This window comes from Diachasma alloeum, unplaced genomic scaffold, assembly GCF_001412515.2.
Source record: "Diachasma alloeum isolate Michigan unplaced genomic scaffold, Dall2.0 Dall_scaffold_00391, whole genome shotgun sequence".
Lineage (NCBI taxonomy): Eukaryota > Metazoa > Arthropoda > Insecta > Hymenoptera > Braconidae > Diachasma > Diachasma alloeum.
In genome coordinates, this window is record NW_021680530.1 from 524,049 (window position 1) to 550,406 (window position 26,358).

At 38.0% G+C, this 26,358-nt stretch overlaps 4 protein-coding genes across 4 annotated transcripts in view; 2 read left to right on the forward strand and 2 right to left on the reverse strand.

The window, feature by feature from the left end:
• The first annotated feature begins 1,887 nt into the window (after positions 1-1,887).
• LOC107041896 (protein hunchback) lies at positions 1,888-10,524 on the forward strand. Its single transcript, XM_015262705.2, has 4 exons — positions 1,888-2,107; positions 4,725-4,857; positions 5,389-5,753; positions 6,616-10,524. Exons 2-4 carry the CDS (start codon positions 4,747-4,749, stop codon positions 8,093-8,095), a joined length of 1,956 nt encoding a protein of 651 aa, XP_015118191.1. The 5' UTR covers positions 1,888-2,107; positions 4,725-4,746; the 3' UTR covers positions 8,096-10,524.
• On the reverse strand, positions 9,330-20,920 carry LOC107041899 (pyruvate kinase). The gene is made up of 7 exons (XM_015262708.2): positions 20,800-20,920; positions 17,709-17,744; positions 15,619-15,963; positions 14,273-14,759; positions 11,674-12,234; positions 10,867-11,023; positions 9,330-10,277 (listed from the first exon to the last, which is right to left on the reverse strand). The coding sequence occupies exons 2-7, from the start codon at positions 17,733-17,735 to the stop codon at positions 10,265-10,267; spliced, it is 1,590 nt and encodes a 529-aa protein (XP_015118194.1). The 5' UTR covers positions 17,736-17,744; positions 20,800-20,920; the 3' UTR covers positions 9,330-10,264.
• Positions 20,921-21,070: 150 nt separating this feature from the next.
• On the forward strand, positions 21,071-24,461 carry LOC107041898 (glutamic acid-rich protein). Its single transcript, XM_015262707.2, has 4 exons — positions 21,071-21,228; positions 22,212-22,569; positions 23,587-23,694; positions 23,863-24,461. The coding sequence occupies exons 2-4, from the start codon at positions 22,217-22,219 to the stop codon at positions 24,218-24,220; spliced, it is 819 nt and encodes a 272-aa protein (XP_015118193.1). The 5' UTR covers positions 21,071-21,228; positions 22,212-22,216; the 3' UTR covers positions 24,221-24,461.
• Positions 23,886-26,358, reverse strand: part of LOC107041897 (sodium channel protein Nach) — a 6,652-nt gene continuing 4,179 nt past the window's right edge. The window contains exons 4-6 of the mRNA XM_015262706.2: positions 25,560-26,135; positions 25,390-25,499; positions 23,886-24,576 (exon numbers count right to left, since the gene is read on the reverse strand). Coding sequence (XP_015118192.1) covers positions 24,446-24,576; positions 25,390-25,499; positions 25,560-26,135 — 817 coding nt within the window. The 3' untranslated portion in view covers positions 23,886-24,445. The remainder of the gene's footprint in view (positions 24,577-25,389; positions 25,500-25,559; positions 26,136-26,358) is intronic.

Sequence of the window (26,358 nt, forward strand, 5' to 3'; positions counted from 1 at the left end):
CGGTGTAGGGCCATAACAGAGACACTGGCTTGGTTACGGATAAAATCCTCTCAAATATTTTACAGTGTCGAGGGAAGGTACCTCAGGGTGGCAATAAAACCGGGAGAAGGGGTTTTTCGGGCAGCGGCTGGGTTGCAACGCTCGGGGAGTGTCCGGCCGACAGGCAACTGGCAATTGGTTTTCCAGAAGGTGGAAAATGCGCCGGGGTATGAACGAAAACAGTTAACCGCGTTGCGTTTCTAATACTTCGTAACTGTCGCCCGGTCATAAAGAGATTTTGGAGGAAGGTAGCCAGCACCTCTCCCTCACCGGGTCATGGTCCCCAACATTCTGAGGGATTAGGAGAGGGATAAAGGGTTGAGGGACAATTTTTTTGATGAAGACATTTTTTTCCCTCCAATTTTTTTCCCTTCTTTAATCCTCCGAGGGGAAATGGAGGTTTTACTGCACCTGTAGCCGGGGGCATTGGGAGAATATTTTGAAGGGGTGAAAAAATTGGGGACCTTTGTCAAATTTTTGGATTTTATGAGAGCAAAAAATTTGGATTATGTTGAAAATTTATTGAAAATTGTTAACAAAAATGAAAATTCTGAATGAAAGAGAGCTTCATCATGAGATCAGGGGTTTCATATTAATTTTGAAAGAATTATTTTACCAACTCAAACGTTTTTAGCCTGGATTTTGGAAAGTGCTGGGGCACAACGGCTTGACTTTTTTATTCATGGTAAAATTTACTTGTTGTCATAATGATACCATTTGCAACTTGCAATCTTATAGAGTTCTCGGAGAGATAAAAAATGTTGTTGAATGGAGGAGCAATATTCTCAATTCGAGAAGTATTTTTTCTCTGCGCAGTTGGAGAAATGAAAGTGGAGAAAATGTGTCGTATCGAGAATGGGAGACGGACCATCAAAAAAGCCCCCGAGATTGTCTGGAGGGTTGAGGGCAATGGTACTGGCTGGGCTTCCTCGAAACGAGAAAACGAGAGTAGTTTTTGGCATTCTCCCCCTTCACAAAAAAGAGTGGCTGAGAGCAAAGTCAGATACAATCTATTTCCCTTTGTTTTCCCCCCACAATATTCTAGAGCAAGCGAAATTTCACATTATTCATCGGTGAATGGTGTCTCCATTCATGAGAGTCTTATCCTCAATTTTCCCCAGTTCCTTAAATGAATTAATAGATGGATGCAACAATTTTAATTCAATTCAACCAAATTCAACTATATTCTTTTCATTTTGAAATTACTGCTTTGGTCTTGAAAGTGCGGTCTGACCCGATCGAAACGTATCACTTGCGCAAGAGTACCTGATCCCCCCTCATCTCTACCCCACCGTCCTCCACTCTAATCTCTTTTACTCATCATTTATCCCCGAGGTGATGAATTTCATGAAAAACCACCAGAAGACATGTTCTGCAGAGTGATTCTCCTCCTGGAAATGTCCCTTGAAATTTTCCCCTGGAATAATTCCCCCTAAAAATGATCCAAACATTCACTCATCGAAAACTTCTCATCCCAAACAAACCAAAGGATTTAATGAAACGCAGACGACAAAGACACAAACAAACAGTTCGGACTGACCACGCGGAGCGCCGAGGACCTCAACTCGAAGCAATAGAGACACAACATCCCCCCTTGATCGAGCAAAAAGAGAAGAAAAATCGTGAAACCGAATGAAAGGAAAATGCGTCCATCGAGCGAAGGGTGGGGAAGCCCGCAACTCGTGGTGGGGGTTGACCGGTTAGCGAAAACCCTATGAATCCATGCCTAGGGCTCCTCCGATTGGTCCGATGAGACCCCTTGTGGCGGGGGGCAGGAGGGTGGCTGCCCCGAAAATCTACAAATAAGCCGGTACGCCACTTCTGCGACACCGAGACATTTTTCGTCAGTCGATCACGGACATCCAAGGGAATGCACGTTCACTGCGAGTCTCCTTTAAAAATCTCCAAGTTTTCCTTTTCTTTCGCTGAAGCACTTGTGTTTAGTCAGTGACACTGCGATCAACAATCGAATTCACATGTGTTATGCGAAGTTGTAACAGTGAGAAGTTGATTTTTAAAATTTTGGAGTGCGATTTTTATCGTCGGATTCCGATTCGAGGAATTTGAGGTGAGAAAATGCTGGTTTTAAGTTCTTTTTAATTTGAAGGAGTTATGGGGTTCTTTTCCCTTCAAATTGCAGTTTCTTTGAGTTATTTTTAACATTTTTTTCTATAATGGAAAGTTGAATAACAAGATCGTTATTTCATGCATTTTTTCGTGATTTTATTCTTTCGATTTCGGTAGCTTCACTCGGCAATTCTTCGATGGTTCCGGGAAATCTCATTATTTTTATTCTTATTCCTCGTCCCTTTATCCTGTTTTTGTGCCACGTATCACGAGAGGCTAGTCCGAAAATTTGTGATAGCGAGGTTTTGCGGCAAGTGGCTCCGATGTATTTACTCTTTATTCTTTGAATTTTTTTTCCAGCGATTTGTTGTTGTTTTCAGACTGAATATCAGTCTCCTTTCATTTTCGGATAACGAAAACATTCTCGAAGTGTTAGAATATAATTACTCTGGCCCTAAAATTGAGTTTGCGATAACGAATCTAATTTTATTCCATCGAAATCCCTCAAAAATCGGTTGAATCGAACAATTAAATCCAAGAATCAATCAGGCAATCAATTAAAAATTTTATCCACCAACTTTTCTCATAAAAACGAGGAAAAAAAATCCTCAGAATTGTCCCGATCAATTATTTTCACTAGATCTAGGCAAGAAACCCCATTATAATCGTTTGAAATCCTCGAAAAATCGGTTCAATGGAGTAATTCACCCAAAAATTAACCAAGCAATTAATTAAAAACATCGTATCCACCGACTTTTCTCATAAAACCGAGGGAAAAAAATTCCCAGAATTGTACCGATCAATGATTTTCAACGAATAAAAAATGGTGGAAAGAAAAAAATAGCCGAGAGCCATCACGACAGGGGAAGATATTTATCGGAGCGTCCAATGCCTTTCACGCGTGTCCCGTGAGTGGGTGGAGACGAATGAAAAAAAAGGGGGACTAGAGTAAAAGGGGATGAATCGATCGATCGTTAATCGTGAGGGGCATTTCCTATATGGAGAGTGATTATCATTATCCGAACGGGAGAGCAGGAGATTCGAGCGGGAACAAAAAAAAATAGAAGGAGATAAATTCTCGAGCACTCAGAGAAGCTCTCCCCCCTCCGCCCCTCTCTCCCGGGGTATTTTTTCCGCCCCTTTTGTAGTTGAACGTAAAAACAGGAGACGAGGGAATTTATTTTCGATTGATACTGCGTGGAGAGAAATTTATTCTTTATTTCCCATCATTTCTGGGGGGGAGGGGGGGGTTTGTTGTAGGACACCGATCGATCTGTTTTCGCCAGGTTCTTTTATCAGTTTTAGTTCGTGATGGGTTTGTTTATGGATTCATCGGGGTCTGAGGATTTTCATTGATTCAATTCTTTTATTTTGGTCGAGAGGGAAAATTGATTTTGCGGTTTGGGAAAATATTTTCTCATTTTCCGAGAATTTTGAAGCGTTGGGAAAGGTAAATAGTCCGCGGTTATACATGAGGGACAATTTTGCGATTGTAACGATGGAGAATCGCGTGAAGCGTTATTTCGAGAGGAAATAATTGAAAATGTATTTTTAAAAGCCGTTGAATGAAATCAGTTTTTAATTTAATTAAATCCCCATTGGATTTAAAACTGAGTTTAATTGCAGTCGATCATTAGACGAATTTTATTCACGACAAAATGAAAATCTTCCGAAAAATTGTTCGCGCGTCTACGTGACTTGGGGAGAATAATTTAAAGCCCTCAAGGGTTGTTTATCTCAAAAATGACTTTTGGCATGCATAAATACCCTTGTCTACCCAACTTCTGGGTAAAGACGTCAGAAATGTGGGTATGAATGCGTCAAGAGAGGTAAGAAAAGTCACACCAGGCTTTCGATCTCGTTATTTACGACCTCTACGCAGATTTTAAGCCCCGAGGAACAATGGGTCGACATATTTTGCGGAGTGAAGGGGATTTTGAGGGAAAGAGGAGGACAGAGTGAGGGGTGAATTTTCGCCGGGGGTCCTGAGGTCGGGGGCGAGGTAAAATATAATGGGGCCCTGCTCCACTTGAATAAATGAATCCTCTTTGAGTGGCCCGGAGTTTTCTGAAGAAGGCCGAGGGGAAAGGGCCTTTTTTGATTCTTCTTCTCATTCTTTCACTTCCGTGAACCCTCGGCGACACTGTCCACCCCTTTTTGCTTTCCTTCTCTCGCTACCGGAACGTCTCGAGAAAATTTGAATGCAAACACGCGAAAGAGGGGAAAATTGAGTAAAAAATATTCGATTTTTTTGACGATTTTTCGAGAATAAATCTTGTTCGGTGACAATGGGCGAGTTTGAATAATAGGAAACCCTTTTTTGGGCTCACCCGGGGGAAAAAAATGAAGAACATCTGCATACGCTTCTGAAGGGATATCCCTTGGATTTTACGGCTTCGAATGTGAAAGAAAAAAATACAAAAACGAAGGAATACATTCCTTTGTGAATGAAGAGAAATTCAATATCGATTGTTTGCAGAAATGACCGGCAGATCCGTTTGCCTCAATTTCTTTCCAGTGGTCGCTCTTCAGCTGCAGAAACACTGTTCACAACTTTTCTCGTCACCTCCCCGATTATTAAAATTGTTGCATTAACGCGGGGCGATTTATGTTTGCAGGAATTGCAAGGAGAGTTAAAAAATGCACGGAAGCTGGGCGTCGGCGGAGCTGCAGCAGCCGGGTCTAATGGAGGATAATCATTCCCTCCATTCGCCAACCCCGCCCGTTTGGGGCATCACGGATAGAATAGCGGTGAGTAATTCCGCCCCAGCTCAATTCCCCCTTTCAGCATAAAAATCCGTCTCTCCTACGCATTCCATTCTTTTTTTTTTGCCTCCAGTCCCCGCCAATGGGTTTCTCCCCCTTGGACTGGGGTGTCGGCAAAATGTCGGCCTCTCATTTTTATTTTTGTCACAAAAACTTTCATTTTTATTAAAGTAAATTATTAATAATCATAAAAAATGATTTATTATTAATAATTTATTTTTAATATATAAAATAATTTGTTAAAATAATATTTATTATTTTAAAATAATTGATTAATTATTAATTATTAGTAAATTTTGAACTTGTCAATTCGTTAATATTAATCTACAATTGTCAAGTATTAAATTAATCATCAATTGAGAAATTGATTTGATTGCATTGAGTATTTTATTTTATCAATTATTTAGTTTTCACCTGGAGCATTATTCGGAATAATAATTCGACTTTGATTTTCACTCGATTAATCATTTAATTAAATAATTTAAGTTTAATTGATCATTTAATTTTTCCAAAAAGGAAGTCTCACTCAGCGACAAGAACAACGACTCAGGGGCCTCCTCAGGTCACTACACATTCTCGGGTTCTCCAAAAAGTGTGAGATCCTCTTTCACTGCCACCAGCAGCCTCTCACCAGGGAGCGTAGGATCCGGTGATTCCCAGCCGATGCCGGGCTGCAGCTACGATTACAGCCCCCAGAGTGGCTTCAAAAGCAGTCCATCACCCCTGGACTTCTCCAGACTACCCGGAATGGACGATCTTGCAGGTCCCTCTGGACTGCAGCAGCCTATGGACGTTGAAGGCACGAATGCTGGAAGTGATGCGTCCGAGGGGGGTCAGGAGAATCTGCAATGCCCTGTCTGTCAGTTCGCAGCGGAAAACAGGTAAGAATCACCCCAATTACTCCAATTAAACTGACAACCGATGGCAGTAAATTAATCAGCAACAGAAGAGCTGATACTTCTGTGGATTCTCCTCTGCATCCAGTCACCCCATCCCCGCCAAGTCCATCCACTATAATCACGAAACAATTCGCCACTGCGATTGCCCCAATCTTCTAAAAAACAAACACACGTTTCTCCTCCTCCAGATTAAAAATTATTGACTCTTCATGATTCAGAATTCCTTTTACTGCGATGACATCATCTTCTCAAAAATATGAAACAAGTTGTTCAGTATTTTTTACTCCATTCAATTACAGAAATATCGATGAAGATTATTATCAATTATAAGGTATTTTTCTAATCTCAAAATTAAAATTAATCAACGAAAAGTGATAGATAATTGCCTGGAGGAATAGCCCAGAAACTGCGGAAAAATAGAATGATTACCTAGAAATATTTGATACGAATATATTTTTCGAATTCAGAAAATTTATTCCACCGAAATGTTGAAAGAAAGTACAGATGGCTGTAGCTCCCACTTAATTACTGATACTTCGAGAAGACATTTGTGACTCAATATGAAAATAAATTCAGTCGTGAAAATAGAACTTTCATCGAGCACTTTCGATTAGTTTTTCCTTTCTCATAGCATCAGGGACGACTCAAGTACAATTGAATACTCCATTAATGAGAGGAAATAATCCAATGAAAACTAGCAACAGAAGAGCTGACACTTCTGTGGATTCTCCTCTGCATCCAGTCACCCCATCCCCGCCAAGTCCATCCACTATAACCACGAAAGAATTCGCCACTGCGACTGCCCCAATCTTCTAAAAACTGACATACGTTTCTCCCCCTCCAGATTACAGCTTCGTGACCACCTGACAGGCCACTGCACGAGCACTGACACCCCAGACTTCGCGCACTCGCTCTTCCCCCAGCTCTCCCCCTCGGCGAATCCCCAGCTGAGTCCAATGGACGACATCAATCGGGCATCGACATCATCGGGTTCCGGGCGCTCCGAGCACGACTCCGAGGACATCGACGAGCCCGGTGTTCGCACACCTCGAGTCAACTCCCAAGGGAAAGTGAAGACCTTCCGCTGCAAGCACTGCAGCTTCCTAGCTGTGACGAAGCTCGCCTTCTGGGAGCACTCTCGAATCCACATCAAGGCCGAGAGGCTCCTGACCTGCCCCAGGTGTCCCTTCGTCACCGAGTTCAAGCACCACCTCGAGTACCACATTCGCAATCACTTCAAGTCGAAGCCCTTCAAGTGCGACAAGTGCTCGTACTCCTGCGTCAACAAGTCCATGCTCAACAGCCACTTGAAGTCTCACTCCAACGTCTACCAGTACAGATGCGCCAACTGCTCGTACGCCACCAAGTACTGTCACTCATTGAAGCTGCACCTGAGGAAGTACAATCACCAGGCAGCGATGGTGCTCAACGCAGACGGCACGCCCAACCCCCTGCCCATCATCGACGTTTATGGAACGAGGAGGGGACCCAAGCGAAGGCCAGTGGCACCAAAGCCCGAGGCAGCTCCTGTCAGCGTCCCTCAGGGGCCCCGGATGCTGCCCCAGTTGGGAACGCTGACCCCGATGTCCATCAACAACGGATTCAACCCGATGCTGGCCTTCAACCCCTTGAACTCCATATTCTCTGGTCTGCCAGTTGTCAATGGGTTCGGTGGAGGTGATGTGGAGAAGATGGAGGGAGTCAAGGCTAATATCTTCGTTGAGTACGCCAAGGCTATGGTTGCTGACAGGCTCAATGCTGATTTGCCTCAGGATGGCCTGAATTACGGACATTCTGGGAATGGGGGTTTTGGAGGCGGTGATTATCAGTTCGAGGGGGCCGCGGTGGCTAATGAGGGGGAGGGGAGGAACGAGGGAAACAGCGGCTTCGGAGCCCCTCTGGACCTCAGCAAACCTGACACTTCGGCTGGTAATAATGGCAATGGGGATGCGGAGGCGCAGGGGGAGAGGATTGAAAATTCACCGAGGACCGGTGGGAAGAGCAGGCGCAAGGGGAAGGCTGTGAAGCTTAATAGACAGGTTGCGGAGAGGGAGGATGAGAGGGAGGTGGTTCATAGTGGAGATCATGCAGCTGGGGTGGAGAGGGAGGAGACGGAGGGATCGGCGGGGAGTGCCAGCGGTGGTGGCCCCTGCCATGAGTTTAGATGTCAGTACTGTGAGATCACTTTTGGTAATGAAGTCATGTACACTGTTCACATGGGGTATCATGGGTACAGCAATCCGTTTACTTGTAACATGTGTGGACATCAGTGCGAGGACAAGGTGTCGTTCTTCCTGCATATTGCCAGGGTCAAACATGCGTAGGGGGAGGGTGGGGGACAGTTTGAAGAGTTTTTTGGAAGGATTGAGTTGGCAGAGAAGTGGTGAAAGAGTTTTTTTGTGGTTTATCCATCCATTACTGAATCGAGATTATTATTGTATTATGAAAACGCAGTTTGAGCCTCGGCGGTCTAGTCATAAGTACCGAGGGACACCTGGGAGGGTCCTGAGTACTCGGGTGCAATTATTACCACAATTTTTTTTTATTTGCTAATTGCGGGATTTTCTGATGGGCCAATTCATGAGACCTGAAGGGGAGTGATGGAACGGTTTAGGGGACAATATCGAAAAGCCGCTTTTGCAGAGAATTATTTCCAACAAAAAACGTCTCTTGATATTTTTCCGTGGAGCTACTCGTGACGGAGGTAATTCCATTTTTAACGAGCCGAAGAAAATTTTGGTTTTCTCTGGTTGTGTTCCATCACTCCGTTGTCAGGCTGATCTACGCTTTTTATTCCATCATCTTGAAAAGTAATGAATGCATGGCGACTCAGAGCCTCTTTAGTCTCGACCAAAAATGTAAATATTGTATGAATACTACTACAAATAAGCCATTATTATATTTTTCATCTGAATTATCAACATCGAGAGGACGAAATTCGTCTCTCTTCGGAATTTTTACAGCAGAGGAATCAGACGTCGGTTTTTTATCTCTTGTATCGAGATTTTTTTTTTTTGAGGCAGCTCGTAACCCCTAGTTTTAGGAATTAATTAGTCTGGTGGATTCACTCTGAGAAATTCCGAAGAGATTATTTTACTGAATGAGACAAATTCTCTCGATGTTTGTGATGAAAAAAAATATTCACTGCGGTGAAGACTGAAGCTAATATCCGAGGGAACATTAATCGCTCAAAGTACATGAGAGCAGAATTCCAATAATATTATAAAGACAATGCTGGAGTTGAATGAACTCAAGAAACAATTGATCACCCAATTCTTCGTGATTCAGAATTCCTTTTATTGTGATGAGATTATCCTCTCAAAAATATGAAACAAGTTGTTCAGTATTTTTTACTCCATTCAATTACAGAATTATGGATGAAGATTATTATTAATTATAAGGTATTTTTCTAAGCTCAAAATTAAAATTAATCAACGAAAAATGATGGATAATTGCCTGGAGGAATTGCCGAGTCGTGCCATAGCAGACGACCCTTGTAAATCTTCCTAGAAACTGAGGAAAAATAGAGTGATTATATAGAAATAATTGATATGAATATATTTTTCGAAATCAGAAAATTTATTCCAACGAAATGTTGAAAGAAAGTACAGATGGCTGTAGCTCCCCCTGAATTATTGATAAATCGAGAAGACATCTGTGACTTAATATTAAAATTAATTCAATTGTAAGAATTAAATTTTCTTCGAGCATTCTCAATGTTTTTCCTTTCTCATTGCATCAGGGATGACTCAAGTACAATTGAATACTCAATTAACGAGAGAAAATAGTTCAATGAAAACTAGATACACAAAGATAGTGAAAAATGTAAATTAGACGAACGTTTGCATACGGGAGAGTTTTGTATAAATTACGATAAGTTGATAAACGAAAAGTTTGCTTTTCTGAGCCAAAAATCAAAGAAACGTTAGATTACGAAATGACGAGTTGTATTATTCGATTAACAATGGAAATAATGAAATGTCATTTAGGTCTAAGAACACGGAGTCACGTAATTTCAACATTCCCTCTTATGTACAGAAATTTTCCATACAAGAGTCATTATTAAAAAGTGAAATACTTGTTATTAATTTTCCCACATGCAAAAAATAATATTTCCCTATCTAAAATTGAGATGATACTTGAATGAAGATTTTTGGAGAACAAAACTATGAAAACAGTAATTTCTGTTTCTTCTGTGATTCAATAATTTATTTAATTATAATATCACCAACCATCATTTACAGATCTCAATGTATACTCTCTGATCATCACTCACAAGCCCTATAACGGTGACATAATACTGAAACTAATGTTGAACAGTTTTGAATAGTCCTCAAACGCCTATGAATTGAACGAATGCAGTATGATAATTATTTATTGTTCTCTTTAACGTATTAAACGTGCAGTATTCACTGAGTTGCCTCTGATGGACTCGTTGATGCTCCCTAGTGTGTCCTCGACACTCTGCAGTGGTCCAGCCGGTCCTAGCGAGCTTAGTCGACGGTCCTAGAATTTTTTCAAGCAAAATTTCCACTCATTACCTAGTTTATTATTTTCAAAATAGCCAGAGGAGCATTTGTTGGAAGATCTAGATCAGAATAGAAATCATGAGCATGCAAAAGTGTGAAAGAATGAGTCGATTGATTTATTAATAAGTTAATCACTACGAGACAGAAGAAAAAGGCAGTTAAAAAATATTAATGTCAATTATATAATTTAATTAATTAATAAAAAATAAAATTAACGAAATATTTTCAACTTATCACTTGGCATACCCCTACATAAACAACAATAAAACAATTACGACTAATTAACAAATGTCTACAGTTAATTAATGAATACTCAAGACGATAAATTTTTATTTTGAAAAATAATGAAAGCTATTCGGGACAGACGATAAATAAGAATTTAGCGCAGATCACAAGAGAAGAATTACACATGCAAGAGGATAAAGGACTGTTAGATGTAACTAAAGATTGATTATGAGGGTCCTCGGATTATCCTCCAGTCTCCTCAGATGAGATCGTCATAAGAGTCCTCTTCACTAGAGAGCGTACACACAGACTGATCAATAGCAAGCTCATCCTCTACGTACACTACACGAAGAGTGTTTGTGAAGCCAGAGCCCTGCTTCCATCCAGTCACAATGACAACGGTGTCTCCAGTCTTCAGGAAGCCACGATTTTTGCCGAAATTGAGGCCATACTGGACACGCAGATCAACGTCCTTCAGCCAATCAGTTACTGGTGGCTCTGAAAATTGAAAAAAAAAATAGATAAAGTGGTGAAATAGTGATTTGAGTATCTGGATTCAATTTATTTGTTCAAAAAATGAATGCGAAGAATGAATAAATTAAAGAGGAATGAGTCATTTGATTTAATGAATTAAATTATTTAAACAATTTTAATTTGATGAATTAAATAAATGCCAATTGATCACAAACTCAAACAGAATTACTCTATTAATATAAACTTTTATTAATAATTTAAATTTGAAGTGGAGCAATAAAAAATTAAAAATTTCGGATTTGGCGAAGAATAATAATAAATTAATAATAATTGATGAATTAAATAAACAAAAAATAATTAAAAATAGTAATATTATGGATAATTATTATTAATAATTATCAATTTTTTTATAAATAATTTATTTTTGCTTCCGAATTTATTATCAATAAATAAATGAATTGTTTTATGAATAAATAATTTGATTTAATGATTCAAATTACTTGAATAATTTTAATTTGATGAATTGAATAAATGCCAACTAAGAATTACTAATTATTAAGATTATTAAGAATTCATTCAAGAGATTAATCCTCAAAATTCAAGTTATATTTACACTACTTTGAACTTGAACAATTGAAAAGTCTCCAATCGCAATAAAAAGCCGTTAAACTCACCAGTATAGTGAAGTGGCAGTATTCCCCGATAGAGATGTGCCTGCCTGGCGACCTGATGGAACCTGGTGACAGCGACAATAGGACAGCGCGGCCTGTACTTGGAGATGAGATGAGCAGATCTTCCCGAAGTGGTGATAACGATTATGGCAGTGGCGCAACACTTGGCGGACGCCTCAACAGCAGCAATGGCAACAGCATGAGTGGCATCGATGGGTGGAATGGCCTTGCTCTCGAGATCATTGAAGAGCTGTCGATGCCATATGGCAGCCTCAGCCTCCTTGCATATATTAGCCATAGTGCGAACACACTCGAGGGGATAGTCACCCTTGGCGGTCTCACCTGAGAGCATAACGCAGTCAGCGCCATCGAGAATGGCATTGGCAACGTCCGATGACTCAGCCCTTGTTGCCCTGGGCTTTTTCACCATTGACTCAAGCATCTGGGTGGCGCAGATGACGGGTTTGCCGACCTTGTTGCAGCGGGAGATCATGCACTTCTGGGCCAGGAAGACCTTCTCAGGGGGAATTTCAATTCCAAGGTCACCACGAGCCACCATTATACCTGAGACAAAATTTCTCTTTTACGTGGTGAATTTATTTATATAAATAAATAAACAAATAAATATAAAGTAAATATATAAATACGAATAATGCATTTTTTAATAATAATTTATTATAAAAAATTAATTATATTTTTTATAAATATATTATATATGATTATTATATTATTACATATTTATTTATATAAATATATTTTTATTGTATATAAATAATATATATTATTTATTAACAACAATATATAATATATAATTTTTTATAATAAATTATTATTAAAAAATGCATTATTCGTATTTATATATTTAAAAAATTAAATATATAGTAAATATTAAATAATATAATATATATTATTTAAATACAATAATATATTATTTATTAAATCAAAAATTTTTAATTAAATTTATTAAATATATATATTATTGATTTTCCTTCAATTTTATTACGCACGAAAAAAATTCAGGTTCACTGCGCATTTTTTTTTTTTCGATAGAAAATGGGTAATCGACACTATTTTGAAGAGAAAATCAGTAGAATTTTGGTTTTCCGTGTAACTATTTCTTCATGAGATATTCGCTGCAGGAATTCAACATGAATTTACCAAGTTTTTCATCTTTGTTTTCCTTTTACATTAAAAAATTAAACAAAAAAAATGGAACAATAACTCAGAAAATTCGAGCCGAGTAATTTCTACAGAAAATACCTTAATAAAATAAATACTGTAAAAAAATGAAATCCTATAATTTTTTTCTCCAGAATTTTCCATCGAATTCGCTAGGTTTTGTAATGAAACTTTTTCGTACCTCTAATATTGTCAATTCTCTTGAATATTTTCAACTAGAAATGGTATTCCTGTTACATACCATCAGATGCCTCGATGATTTCGTCGAGATTGGTCATTCCCTGCTGATTCTCAATCTTCGATATGATCTTGATGTTCTTTCCCTTTTCCCCGAGAATTTCTCTGATCTCCGACAAGGCGGCTGCGTTCCTGATGAACGACGCGAATATCATGTCCACCTCCTGTTCAACGCCGAACTGAAGGTCGGACTTGTCCTTCTCGGAGACTGCTGGCAGGTCCACTGGGACTCCTGGGAGATTGACGCCCTTTCGTGAGCCCAGGGTGCCACCGTTCTCCACGCTAGTGGTGATCAGGGTGGGCGCCACTGCTGTCACGATCAGGGAGATCAGACCGTCGTCCACGAAGACTCGGTTGCCCACTTTCAGGACTTTGGAGATGTTGTCGTAGTCCACCCAGACTGTATCGCCATTTCCCTTTTCGGAGTAGGCTTTGTCCGTCGACAGCTTGAAGGTCTGACCCTTCACCAGCTCAACCTCGGCCGATCCACCCTAAAGAATTTATTGAGACATTTCGGGTTTTCTTATTTCATTCTTTCGTTTTTTGTGGGGTAATCGGTGTTGAAATTCGGGGATTGGTGAGTGATTGAGTGTTTTAAGAATGACAATTTTAAGAAAAATGTGAGTGAAANAAAAATTAAATATATAGTAAATATTAAATAATATAATATATATTATTTAAATACAATAATATATTATTTATTAAATCAAAAATTTTTAATTAAATTTATTAAATATATATATTATTGATTTTCCTTCAATTTTATTACGCACGAAAAAAATTCAGGTTCACTGCGCATTTTTTTTTTTTCGATAGAAAATGGGTAATCGACACTATTTTGAAGAGAAAATCAGTAGAATTTTGGTTTTCCGTGTAACTATTTCTTCATGAGATATTCGCTGCAGGAATTCAACATGAATTTACCAAGTTTTTCATCTTTGTTTTCCTTTTACATTAAAAAATTAAACAAAAAAAATGGAACAATAACTCAGAAAATTCGAGCCGAGTAATTTCTACAGAAAATACCTTAATAAAATAAATACTGTAAAAAAATGAAATCCTATAATTTTTTTCTCCAGAATTTTCCATCGAATTCGCTAGGTTTTGTAATGAAACTTTTTCGTACCTCTAATATTGTCAATTCTCTTGAATATTTTCAACTAGAAATGGTATTCCTGTTACATACCATCAGATGCCTCGATGATTTCGTCGAGATTGGTCATTCCCTGCTGATTCTCAATCTTCGATATGATCTTGATGTTCTTTCCCTTTTCCCCGAGAATTTCTCTGATCTCCGACAAGGCGGCTGCGTTCCTGATGAACGACGCGAATATCATGTCCACCTCCTGTTCAACGCCGAACTGAAGGTCGGACTTGTCCTTCTCGGAGACTGCTGGCAGGTCCACTGGGACTCCTGGGAGATTGACGCCCTTTCGTGAGCCCAGGGTGCCACCGTTCTCCACGCTAGTGGTGATCAGGGTGGGCGCCACTGCTGTCACGATCAGGGAGATCAGACCGTCGTCCACGAAGACTCGGTTGCCCACTTTCAGGACTTTGGAGATGTTGTCGTAGTCCACCCAGACTGTATCGCCATTTCCCTTTTCGGAGTAGGCTTTGTCCGTCGACAGCTTGAAGGTCTGACCCTTCACCAGCTCAACCTCGGCCGATCCACCCTAAAGAATTTATTGAGACATTTCGGGTTTTCTTATTTCATTCTTTCGTTTTTTGTGGGGTAATCGGTGTTGAAATTCGGGGATTGGTGAGTGATTGAGTGTTTTAAGAATGACAATTTTAAGAAAAATGTGAGTGAAATCTTAAAGGGACTGCTAGTTTTTATCTGGATTGATCTTGTCGACGAGAAAAATTCTAAAAGATATTCTCTAAAGATCTCAACATTTTATTTCGTTTGTTTCATTTCCGGAGGTAATTATTTAGTTCATAATTAATTTGGAACTGAATTAAGTTTGAAAATTCTGAGTTGCAATTACACAAATAGTTTTCATCTAGATTGATCTTGTCGATGAGAAAAAATTTAAAAGACATTCTCCAAAAATCTTTCAATATTTTACTTATTTTTTCATTTTCGGAGGTAATTATTTAGTTGATAATAAATTCAAAGCTGAATTAAGTTTTGAAAGTCTGCATTGCAATTTTAGAAAACAAAATGAAAGAAACCTTTAAGAGACTGCCAAATTTGTAATTAATCAGTGAAATTACAGAAGTAGTTTTCACAATTTGAGATTGACCCTCTGATTAATCATCAACTTGATTAAATTAGTTTTCATCTTGTCTTGTCGATGAGAAAAAATTTAAAAGATCTCTCACCATTTTATTTATTAATTTTTTTCATTTCCGGAGGTAACGATTTATTTGCTAATGAATTTAGAATTGACTTGACTCTTGAAATTCTGTGTTTCAATTTTAGAAACAAAATGTAAGAGAAACCTCCAAGAGACTGCCTAATTCGTAATTAATCAGTACAACTACACAAATAGTTTTAATCCTTTGGGATTAATTTCAAAAGCGACTTACGCCTTCCAAGAGACCAGTACGAATCTCCGGGCCCTTGGTATCAAGTGCAATAGCCACTGGAACATTGACTTTGTTCCTCTCCGAGAGATTCTTCTGCGCCTGTCTCACATTGGCAATTGTCTCAGCATGATACTCGTGAGAGCCATGAGAGAAGTTCATTCTGGCGATGTTCATGCCGGTCTCAATCATCTTCTCGAGCATCTCCACGGACCTTGAGGCAGGCCCAATGGTGCAGATGATGCCAGATAGACGGTAGAAGGCCGCACGAGAGTCAATGTCAAGGGCGCACATGTGGTCGAGATGACTTTGCTCAGTTTGAGCTCTTGGACCCTGTCCTGCTGCCATCTGCAATAATTCGGGGGTGAATCGGGGTCTCGGGGGTGGGCACTGCGAACCCATCGTCGACGCAGAGTTCCATTTGACGAATCGAAATCCATTTGATAGAACTCATCAGTGAGAGGGGTCAGGGGTGAGAGGGAAAAACTTTAGGAGACGAATCCAAAAATTTCGGGTAGATTATTTTGCAAATACTTTGAAGCGAGTGGCTTTGAATATTGACGATTATAAGTGAAGAAATCTAGTTCAGCGGTTGAAATTCAGTAGCGAAGCGGTAAACCGGGTTAAGTCGATTTTTACTATTGGCTAATTTTTGACGAATATCTCGGAATCTAAAAGAGATAGAAAGATTTTTGTCATGACCTTTTTTGTAGAGCCAATAGAGCGTTATAAAAAAAGTCATAAGAAAAATTTTGCTATCTCTCTTAGATTCCGAGATATTCAGCAAAAACTAGCTAATAGTCAAAATCGACTTAACTCGGTTTACCGCTTCACTACTGAATTATTCTCTGAAACTTACGGGATTAGAAAATATCAACAATAATTTCCTCGTAGGAGCTCAAGCCTCTGCACTTTCAAAGTAATGTAAAAATGTTTTTGGATCCACTCGTTTCTATCACTCTACACTGAGAGAACAACAAACACGTTGTCAAACGAGTCTTGTTTGGGCCAACAAAATCGCCAGTTGAAAATTGCCAAAAAAGAATTTGTTTGGTTCGAATTTGAAAGTCCCAAACATGAATAATTGGTCTGGTTTCGACAGCAACGAAATATCTGACTCAAGAGGCGGATGCAATTTTTTTTCAACTACTAAATCTATTTTTGCGACAAAAATTTTTCATTCCAGCGCACTCTCTGCATGTTTGGCACGAAAAAAACCTTTTTTGATAATTTTCAAAAAACTATTTTCTTGGCACAAGTAAGACTTGTTCGAGAACTTTGTCGTTTTTCTCTCAGTGTACGACTGAATTAAATAGCATCTGTTATTGTCACTGCCATGGCCTTCCTCTGAACCGCCAGCATTAAATCTGGCTCATACCGGAAAAATTTAACAACTCGTTTCGTCACACCACAGCAGGAGGGCTTCCACTGCCAAGCGAAATCACTTGAATCCAAGTTTATCAGTTCATTAACTATCAATCAATGCAACAAACACGATACTCAAGCTCTCTACAAGCACGCTTTCGCCGATATCTCCAAAGCTATCCAGTTTATCAAAAAATGTGACAAGACCTTTTTTGTAGCCCTCGAAATTTCCCACAAAAAATGTCATGTGACATTTTCCCCCAGAACCCCCGATTTCCGAGATATCGGCGAAGTTACACGTTCAAGAGTAAAAAATCGGGTGAAAAAAAATCTGCAAGTCGTTTAATAACAGAAAAGGGACAGCAAGCAATTACATAAGGAAAAAAAACCTTAGTTGAGGGAAAATCAAATTAAAAATAGACTACTAGTCCAACGCCAGGAGGTATCGGGTAGGTGAAACGAAAATAGAACGATAGGAGCTCAAAAACTGTTTTCTTACCGCATCACTCTCACAAATCAATAAAACACAAGCTACTCAACTAAATCCAAAATAATCAAATAAACTACTTTTAAATAATGCCAATTAAACAGCGAAATTAACAGCAATTGCAATATAACAATAAATCAAAGAAAGAAAAAATAAAGATTTTGTGATTACAGAAAGCACCGAAAGTAGAAAAAGTTTAATTCATTTAAATAAAATTCTGTTTCTCTCGTTAAACTAATACCTTATCGTCGACTGTAATCCAGACCATTTTGTTGGGCTGCGTAAATAAAGGGGAAAAAATACGAATTAGTGACGCGTTACCAGAATTTACAATTTTTACAGCATTATTGAATCTACTCGTATTGAGTGAGGAGATACTTCTCAAACGTGATATTTGATTTATCGAGGGATTTAACAGTCTTATCATTCGAATTGTTGACGTGTCGACTGCCTCGTCGCAGGTCGGACACTAGTCTGAGGTGTTGGTACCTCTAAATATACTAATAGCATATAGTCATCACCTCGATCTCAATGAGCATTGTTTATGGAGGAAAAACAAGTCATGACCATGACACGATAATTTTTTTTAATCGTTTTTAAGGGATTTAAATGTTTAGGTGGTGCTCTGGGGTGGAAATATTATTTCAAAGTGGGATTTGGGGATCATTCAGTGCAGGATGCTGTTATTTATTCGATTAAGCGATGATTTAGGGTGAATTAAGAGCCGTCGGTTTATTTGAAAAAAAAAAAAAAAAAAAAAAAAAAAAAAAAAAAAAAAAAAAAAAAAAAAAAAAAAAAAAAAAAAAAAAAAAAAAAAANAATAATGTTATACCCTATGTTTTTGCATGTTCATCAGGCATTTCCATCCAGTCAAATGAAACTCACAATTATTTTAATTAAATAATAAAATGAAAGTAAAATAATTGCATCTTATTATTTAATTGAAATTTTTAAAAATTATATTATTATAATATAGTAATATAATAGTAATATTCAATTTAATTATATTATTTAATTAAATTACTTGAATTCAATAATAGAATGAAATTAAAATAATAATGTAATTTATTTGATTGTTTATTTCAATTAATGAAGAATACGAAATTAAGGAAATTATATAATAATTCAAATGAGAAGCTTTCGGGGACTTAATCATTGAAAAGTGCATCAGGGATTCTCAGACTGGTGACACAGTCAGAACTTGATATGATGCTAGAAGCGAGCCTTGAAGGCCGGAAAACCAGTGGCGCGATGTGACGCACATGAGCAGTTTTTCAAATACTTTGTTGTGAATTCAGTTTATCTAGTCAGTGATATCGTTTCACGGCTCGCCGCATCTAACGATTCTAGTGCCGGGGGGTTACGATGGGTTAATCGGCTGACCTTGAATTTTGGTTTATCTTGCTGGGTGGAAATGCAAAGCCAAGGAAACCGATTTTTCACACTTCGGGAAGTAGATAACAAGTCGACTTAGCTCTGAAAACTCGTTCGAGTTTTTGAGGAATATCTCCGAATCTAAGGCAGATACCGTAATTTTTGTAATGACCTTTTTTGTGGAGCGAATTGAGTGCTGTAGAAAAGGCCCTGTTGAAAATTTTGCTATCTCCCTTAGATTCTGAGATATTCATTGGAAACTGGGAAATGGTCGAGAGAAGAACAAACACGTTGTCAAACAAGTCTTGAAAGAAATGAGATTTCTTGCGTGTACAGAGAATGCAATTTTTTTTCAACTACTAAATCCATTTTTGCGACAAAAATTTTTCATTCCGCCGCTCTCTCTGCATGTTTGACACAAAAAAATCATTTTTTGATCATTTTCAAAAAACTATTTTCTTGGCTGGTACTGAATGTTTTGAGTACATTGTTTTTCCTCTAGGGGTTCTGTAAAATTCTGTCTATCGACACCAATTAAAAGTCAATTTATCAGAAAACCGGGAGATAGCAATATTTTTCCACAAATAAAGTTTTTAACGATCGCTTAAAAAGTCATTATTGAACGGAATTCGATAACGTCTTGGGGAATTCGAACTTTCAATGACAAGAAATTCCAGGAGTGACTCAATCCAACAAAATCGTAGAATGCTGCACATCACTTTTTCCATTAATAAAAAAAATTCTATTTCACTGCAATATCCTTTTCTAGCCACTAAAAATTGTTCAAACAATCGATGCGTCACAGTCATGCACGTGTAAACAACATTTAAAAATAACGCATAAACTGTAATTGTGAAAAATCTAAGTGTCTTTGACCGTTAATCTCTCATGCGTGCACAGCACACTCCAGATCTCTCCACAATAATTTTTTATCACTTCCTCATTATTTGGACCAAAAATTTCTCTAGTGAAATACTTGATATTTAACAATGATTTTATTATTTAAACTTTGCAGCTCTGAATTTTAATTTCGATATTGAACCGTTAAAAAACATTTTAAAAGTCTGAAAAAAATCGGAAGTCATTCAATTCATTGTAATTTATTAATAAGATTAATATGAAATATACATTATATATTTTACATTAATATATATCAATTAAATTTTTTATAAATCAATTTTTTGTTCATAAAAAAATAAAATTGAATTAAATTAATTTTTTTCATTTTTTTTCTATTGATCGACATTTACTAAATAAAAAAATATGGCCCAGTCGTCCAGAAATCAGGGGTTTTCACCTGCATTCGACAATTTCTTAACTTCATTATTCTTCATTTTGTTATTTTGACTTCAAATAATTTTTTTCTGTTAATTAAACCATTTTTCAAGGTACGAAAGCCATTCACATCTCCCCATTCAGGTGACTCTTTTATTTTAGATCCTATCGCTGGCCTGTTTACTCCAGACGCCACTAAACAAACGAATAAAAAAATGGTAGTGACGCCGCTAACAAAATGTTGAGTATTTGAGGTAAAATATGAGGATGTAATGCAACATCGGATGTTCAGCGCGTGCGAGCGTGCGCCCCAGCACCATCAGCGACCGGGCACGTCTCAACCCCGTGACAAATCCCCAATTTTTCCATGAAAAAGCCGTTCTCTCACCTCCACACCCAAACCGAATTATCCCCCCTCGTGGACTAGCTTCACGACTCGCCGAGGGCTTCGCAAAAACCGTCGAGGCTGATTACTAAACCGCGAAGGTCGCACTATCGATTGTCGCGGCGAACAGAATTACAATAGAAGTTAAAAAAAAAAATGCGGGGCAGAGGGAAATGTAACGGCTCCCAGCGCAGGAAGTGAGAATGACCGGAATCACGGGAATTATCGGGATTTGGCAGAGATTGTGGAGTAATTATCGTTATCGATGATTTACCGGGGATTAAAATTCATATCTTACCTTTGCAAGTCGTCGATTAGTCGCGGAAATTGAGAAACTGGAGCAAATTGAGTTGTTCGCGAGCTCGAGAGGTGCGAGATGCCGACGTACGAGTGACTGACAGCGACTGCTTCGATCTGAGGACAACGAAGGTCAATGTAATGGCGTCACCGGCTTTTGGCTGCGTCGGTCAGGGGAGTCCCCCATTTATCGAGGGAGTTGAGGTAAAGTAGAGTTTCGAAGGCTGAGAGCGAAGAGAGAGAGAGAGAGAGAGAGAGAGAGAGAGAGAGAGAGAGAAGAGTATTTTCCATTCGATGGCATTACTCGAGGAATAATAATAAGGGAGAACCTGGAGACGCACACGTGGGTCGAGTCCATCGATTTTGGGAGCTTTTCACAGTTCTGCGGTCGTTATCGGTGAATTCACACATTGTGTTGCTGGAAAAGTTGGTGAGTGGCTCAATAAAATTGAATTGATGGGGTAATTGGGGGAAGAGGCGACTCGAGTTAATTTGGGGTTCGGAGTAATTTTTGGGGAGAAAGAGCTGGGAGAGGGTTTTTGTGAAGTTCCATGAATTATTATTCATTTTTCATGATATTTTGGGATTTCTAAATGTCAAAATGTCAACAGTTGATGATAAATGCTGTTTTCCTAAATTTTTTCCATTGTATTGCATGAAATTCCTACAATATTCATTTTATTCACAACAGTACTACGAAATTGCTGAATAAAAATTGGGGGAAGCGGTGACTCGAGTTAATTTTGAGTTCAGAATAATTTTTGGGAGAGGATTTTCGTGAATTCCGATGAATTATTATTGACTTTTCATGTTTTTTTTTGGTATTTCAAAATGTCAAGATATCAACACTTGATAAATGCTGTTTTCCTCAATTTTTTCAATTGTATTGCATGAAATTCCTACAATATTCATTTTATTCACAACAATACTACGAAATTGCTGAATACAAATTGGGGGAAGCGGTGACTCGAGTTAATTTTGAGTCCAGAATAATTTTTGGGAGCGGGTTTTCGTGAATTCCGATGAATTATTATTGACTTTTCATGTTTTTTTTGATATTTCAAAATGTCAAGATATCAACATTTGATGATAAATGCTGTTTTTCTAAATTTTTTCAATTGTATTGCATGAAATTACTACAATATTCATTTTATTCACAACAATACTACGAAATTGCTGAATAAAAATTGGGGGATGAGATGACCCGAGTTAATTTTGAGTTCAGAATAATTTTTGGGAGAGGATTTTCGGGAATTCCGATGAATTATCATTCTGTTTTCATGTTATTTTGGTATTTCAAAATGTCAAAATCTCAACAGTTGATAAATGCTATTTCCCTAAATTTTTTCAATTGCATTGCGTGAAATTGCTGAATAAATTAGGATTTATTCCGTTGTTTTTGACCTCTTGTAGCAACAATGAAGGTCAGAACGGCCCAGGAAATGGAAGAGGAGCGAGTGAGAACTCTCTACATTCGCCTGCCCCACACAATAAAGAATATCGACGAGATTCGTGATCTCATTTTCGGTGATGTTGACATCAAGCTGCCGAGACAGTCGGGGAGACACTGCCACGTTGTTTTTCCGAGTGTCGAAGAGAAGCTCAAGAACATGAAGGCCCTCAAGAAGAAGCTCATCGACAACAAACACATCTTCGTGAGCAATGCCAAACTGCAGGATCCTGACGTTAAGAAGGAGAAGCAGATGAAGATGAAGAAAGTCAAACCTGTGGTGATCCGCAAGCCGAAGGAGCAGACGAAGGTCACCAAGATGTGAGTTTAGTATTTGTGATGATTTCTGGGTTATTTCATTCTATTAGAGCCAATAAAATTATTCTTCTTTAATGATTTTTCCCACGAATTCCAACTGAGATGAGTGTAAAAAATTGATTTATCCATTTTTTTCTCCAATTATTTTTCTGAACAGTAGTCTCTTGTTTGACTAGAATTTTTAGTTAAAAAAAAAAATTTCCAGGTTTTTTATCGATTTTAATTTTCTTCTTAACCTTAAAGTTCATTTTCTCATAAAATTCTGTCATTTTTGCAGTTCTAGATTAATTAATATGAATAATTCTAGACTGCAGATTATTTCTATTCATATTAACTTCTGTTTAGAATTTATTTCAGATTTTGATCTTCAAAAATCAAGTCATGTTTATTAAATTAATCATGAATGAAATTTGCAAGTATTTTATAAATCAGTAATGGACCTTGAAATTCAAAAATTGAATGTATAAATTTGGAATTAATTGTTTAATAATAATTGAAGATTAGTGAAATTAGTGAAATTATTCATCTTTGATGATTTTCCCATGAATTCTAACTGAGATGAGTGGAAAAAATTGATCTATCCATTTTTTTCTCCAATTTTTTTTCTAAATAATAGTCTCTTGTTTGACTAGAATTTTTTTTTTAATTTTTACAGATTTTTTATCAATTTTAATTTTCTCCTCAACCTTGTAAATTCATTTTCTCATAAGATTCTGTCATTTTTGCACTTCTAGATTAATTAATATGAATAATACTAGACTGCAAATGATCCTATTCATATTAACTCCTGTTTAGAATTTATTTCAGATTTTGATCTTCAAAAATCAAGTCATGTTCATTAAATTAATCATGAAAGAAATTTGCAAAAATTAAATGCGTAAATTTAGAATTAATTGTTTAATAATAATCGACGATTAAAATGACTTTCAAATTCCAATAAAAATTAGGGAGCTTTGATTAATTTAAGGTAAACTTCTATTAATATTACTAAAGTAGTGATTTTTTAAAATTCTGTTTCAGATGCTTTCTCCACAAGATCCCGAAGTCGGCGACGGTTAAGGACCTCAAGAAATTATTCCCAGAAGCTAAAAATGTTGCTATTCTCTATAAACAGAGGCTCCAGGATAAGTGAGTTTTTAAAAAATTCCATTTTGTGCACAAAATATTCTTAATTTGGCAAAAATCCCACAATTCCACTCGGCCATTCGGACAATTGTTGAAAAATCTCTCACAATTTTCATTCGCCATCAGTTGTTCATCAAATAATTAATTCTCGGATTATTGTTTCTCTCAAAGTGTTAATTTCGATGGAAGAACTGGAATCGTCAAGTTTAGAGACGTGAAAACAGCAGCTGCGTATTTGAACAAAGAGCGCCCAATGCCTGTGTGCAAGGGAGTCCAGCTTGAAATTCACCGAGACAAGAGGAGGCAGAAGAATAAGAAGAAGAACAAGGCGGAAACATTGAAAGTTTACGATGACGTTAAGACTGACGTGAAGGATGAGGAGGAAGTGAAGAGTGTGCCAGAGGATGAGGAGGAGGTCGAGAGTGTGCCAGAGGATGAGGAGGAGGTCGAGAGTGAGCCAGAGGATGAGGAAGAGGAGGAAGATGGAGATGACGAAGACGCTAATGAGAGCAGCGATGAGGAGGAATAATTTACTCGTCCTCTAGCTGAGAAAATAGTCGTAAAAAGTGTACAGTTATCTTCCACTTCAGAATTTGTAAAAATGGGAGAGAGAAGAGGGGAAGAGGTCCAGCGTTGAACGTGAGGACACGAAATAATCGACTTCTAGGATAATTCCGTTCAATTTTTGTTCGTATTTTTAATATTCTTCATAATTTGTTTCCTTCGCTTTTACATGTGGAGATGAAAATAAAGTTCATGTTCTTTGTAAATTTGTTTCTCGACTCCTCATCACTTTGACGATGTAGTAGATAATGAAATAGAGGATTTCGAATACTGAGACGACGCTGCAGCCGAGAAATAGACTGAAAACGCCCCCCAGCGAAGCTGTGAACAGAAGTATTTTAAACATTAGATGACAACCGTTTGCTCAAGCGGTCTTCAGCAATTTTATGAGTAGAAGTGAAGTTGAAGAATGAGGGGCTTCTTTATTATTCCAATGTTTTTACTGAAAAAATGTAAACATTGATGCATTCAAAGAACAAGTGTTTATATTATTTTTTTAATTAGACGAGAACAAGCTCGTCGAATTTGTTTGGTTCGAATTTGAAAGTCCCAAACATGAATAATTGTTCTGCTTTCGACAGCAACGAAATGTTTGGCTCGAGAGGCGGATAATTCACACCAGACGGTGCCTTTTCAGGATGAAAATATCCCATACAGAGGAAAATTTATCAACAAATATTTTAATCCTAAGTTACAAGGTTGCTATCATATCATTATTATTTTCATTTAAGGGTTCATTTCTTGTCTGTGATTATTAGACAGGCGAAACGAAAAACTACTATCCCTTGTTCCGCATAAAACAAAGAATTTTCGGGAGCAAAATGCGTATGGGAGTATCGAATAACGAAGGAGTAGTGCTAGAAATGACATTTCTTGCGTCCACAGAGAATGCAATTTTTTTTGAACTACTAAATCAATTTTTGCGACAAAAATTTTTCATTCCGGCGCACTCTGCATGTTTGGCCCAAAAAATCCTTTTTTGATAATTTTCAAAAAACTATTTTCTTGGCACAAGTAAGACTTGTTCGAGAACTTTGTCGTTTTTCTCTCAGCGTAGGTTCGATAATTGTCCAGAAATTTCGCGCCCCATTTTTCCACGAAATTGTGTCGTCTTTTTTTATTTGTTATACTCACATACTAAATTAATCCAAGACAGGACTAAATCTCGTCTGAATTTCATCCCAGTTTGTCGTGGGAATGTGATGTGAATCGCAGTGGCATTTGGATATTTCGCGGCAACTCGGCTGCAAAAAAAGAAACAAATATATTGTTCAATCAAAGTACCTTCATAAAAAAATATTTACTAAAATCTCGACGGATTGTGTTGGGCGGCATTCATAGGCACCACAGTTGTGACAACAGCGAAGTCCGTGCCATCGCAAGTTGGAAGACAATTGCAGGGTTCTTCCCTGATAGGCGTCTGCAAAACTCGAGCTTTCACCTTGGACAAGCACGAGACATGAGTAAAATTGCAAACGGTCTCGTGCTCCCGCACAAAAGACGCATAATAGGGGACACAGTTGCAGTAGGACCTGAAGAGCTTCTCGTGACAGGCGGTCACGCAATTGTCAAGTTTGTAGATGCCATCCTCCGTTTGGGAAGAGCGGCAGTCGCGCTCCTTCCGCGGTAAATCCAGTACCTCGGGACTGGCTGTCAGTACACGACCATAAAGATACGCTATCATTTCACTCCCCTGACGGGCTATGAATTCACGTGCCGAGGGGCCCGGATACGTGTGAGAATCGTGTATGAGCACTCGGGCCCCATCGCCGTACGTTAATCCGCAAATTCTGTCCTCTGGACCGTAACTCTTCAGGATAACCGAGAAGATGTAGTTGTGGCCGAAAAAATGACTGTACAATTCTTCACCTTGGGCCCATCTGGACATAAACATTACAGCTGAAATACTATTTGAAATATGTATTCTAAGTTCACTATTTCGGACGATTAAATATCATTTATTTATACGTATTCTTGAAATTGAAATAAAATTGTTATTTGGTATTTCATTTCAGTGAAATTGAAAATTAAATGGTATTTACTATTTTATTTCACTACTAGGGGGCTTCGCCCCCTGCTCGCTCCGCTCGCCAACCCGGGGGG

Bases quoted from the DNA above. Each gene is read 5' to 3' on its own strand.
- LOC107041896 (XM_015262705.2), top strand. From the start codon at position 4,747: ATGCACGGAAGCTGGGCGTCGGCGGAGCTGCAGCAGCCGGGTCTAATG. The intron at 4,858-5,388 runs GTGAGTAATTCC...TTTTCCAAAAAG, and splicing joins GCATCACGGATAGAATAGCG to GAAGTCTCACTCAGCGACAA. The intron at 5,754-6,615 runs GTAAGAATCACC...CTCCCCCTCCAG, and splicing joins CAGTTCGCAGCGGAAAACAG to ATTACAGCTTCGTGACCACC.
- LOC107041899 (XM_015262708.2), bottom strand. From the start codon at position 17,735: ATGGTCTGGATTACAGTCGACGATAAG. The intron at 15,964-17,708 runs GTATTAGTTTAA...GAATTATTGCAG, and splicing joins GGATTACAGTCGACGATAAG to ATGGCAGCAGGACAGGGTCC. The intron at 11,024-11,673 runs GTGAGTTTAACG...TTCAATTTTCAG, and splicing joins ACTGCCACTTCACTATACTG to AGCCACCAGTAACTGATTGG.
- LOC107041898 (XM_015262707.2), top strand. From the start codon at position 22,217: ATGAAGGTCAGAACGGCCCAGGAAATGGAAGAGGAGCGAGTGAGAACT. The intron at 22,570-23,586 runs GTGAGTTTAGTA...ATTCTGTTTCAG, and splicing joins CAGACGAAGGTCACCAAGAT to ATGCTTTCTCCACAAGATCC. The intron at 23,695-23,862 runs GTGAGTTTTTAA...TTTCTCTCAAAG, and splicing joins AAACAGAGGCTCCAGGATAA to TGTTAATTTCGATGGAAGAA.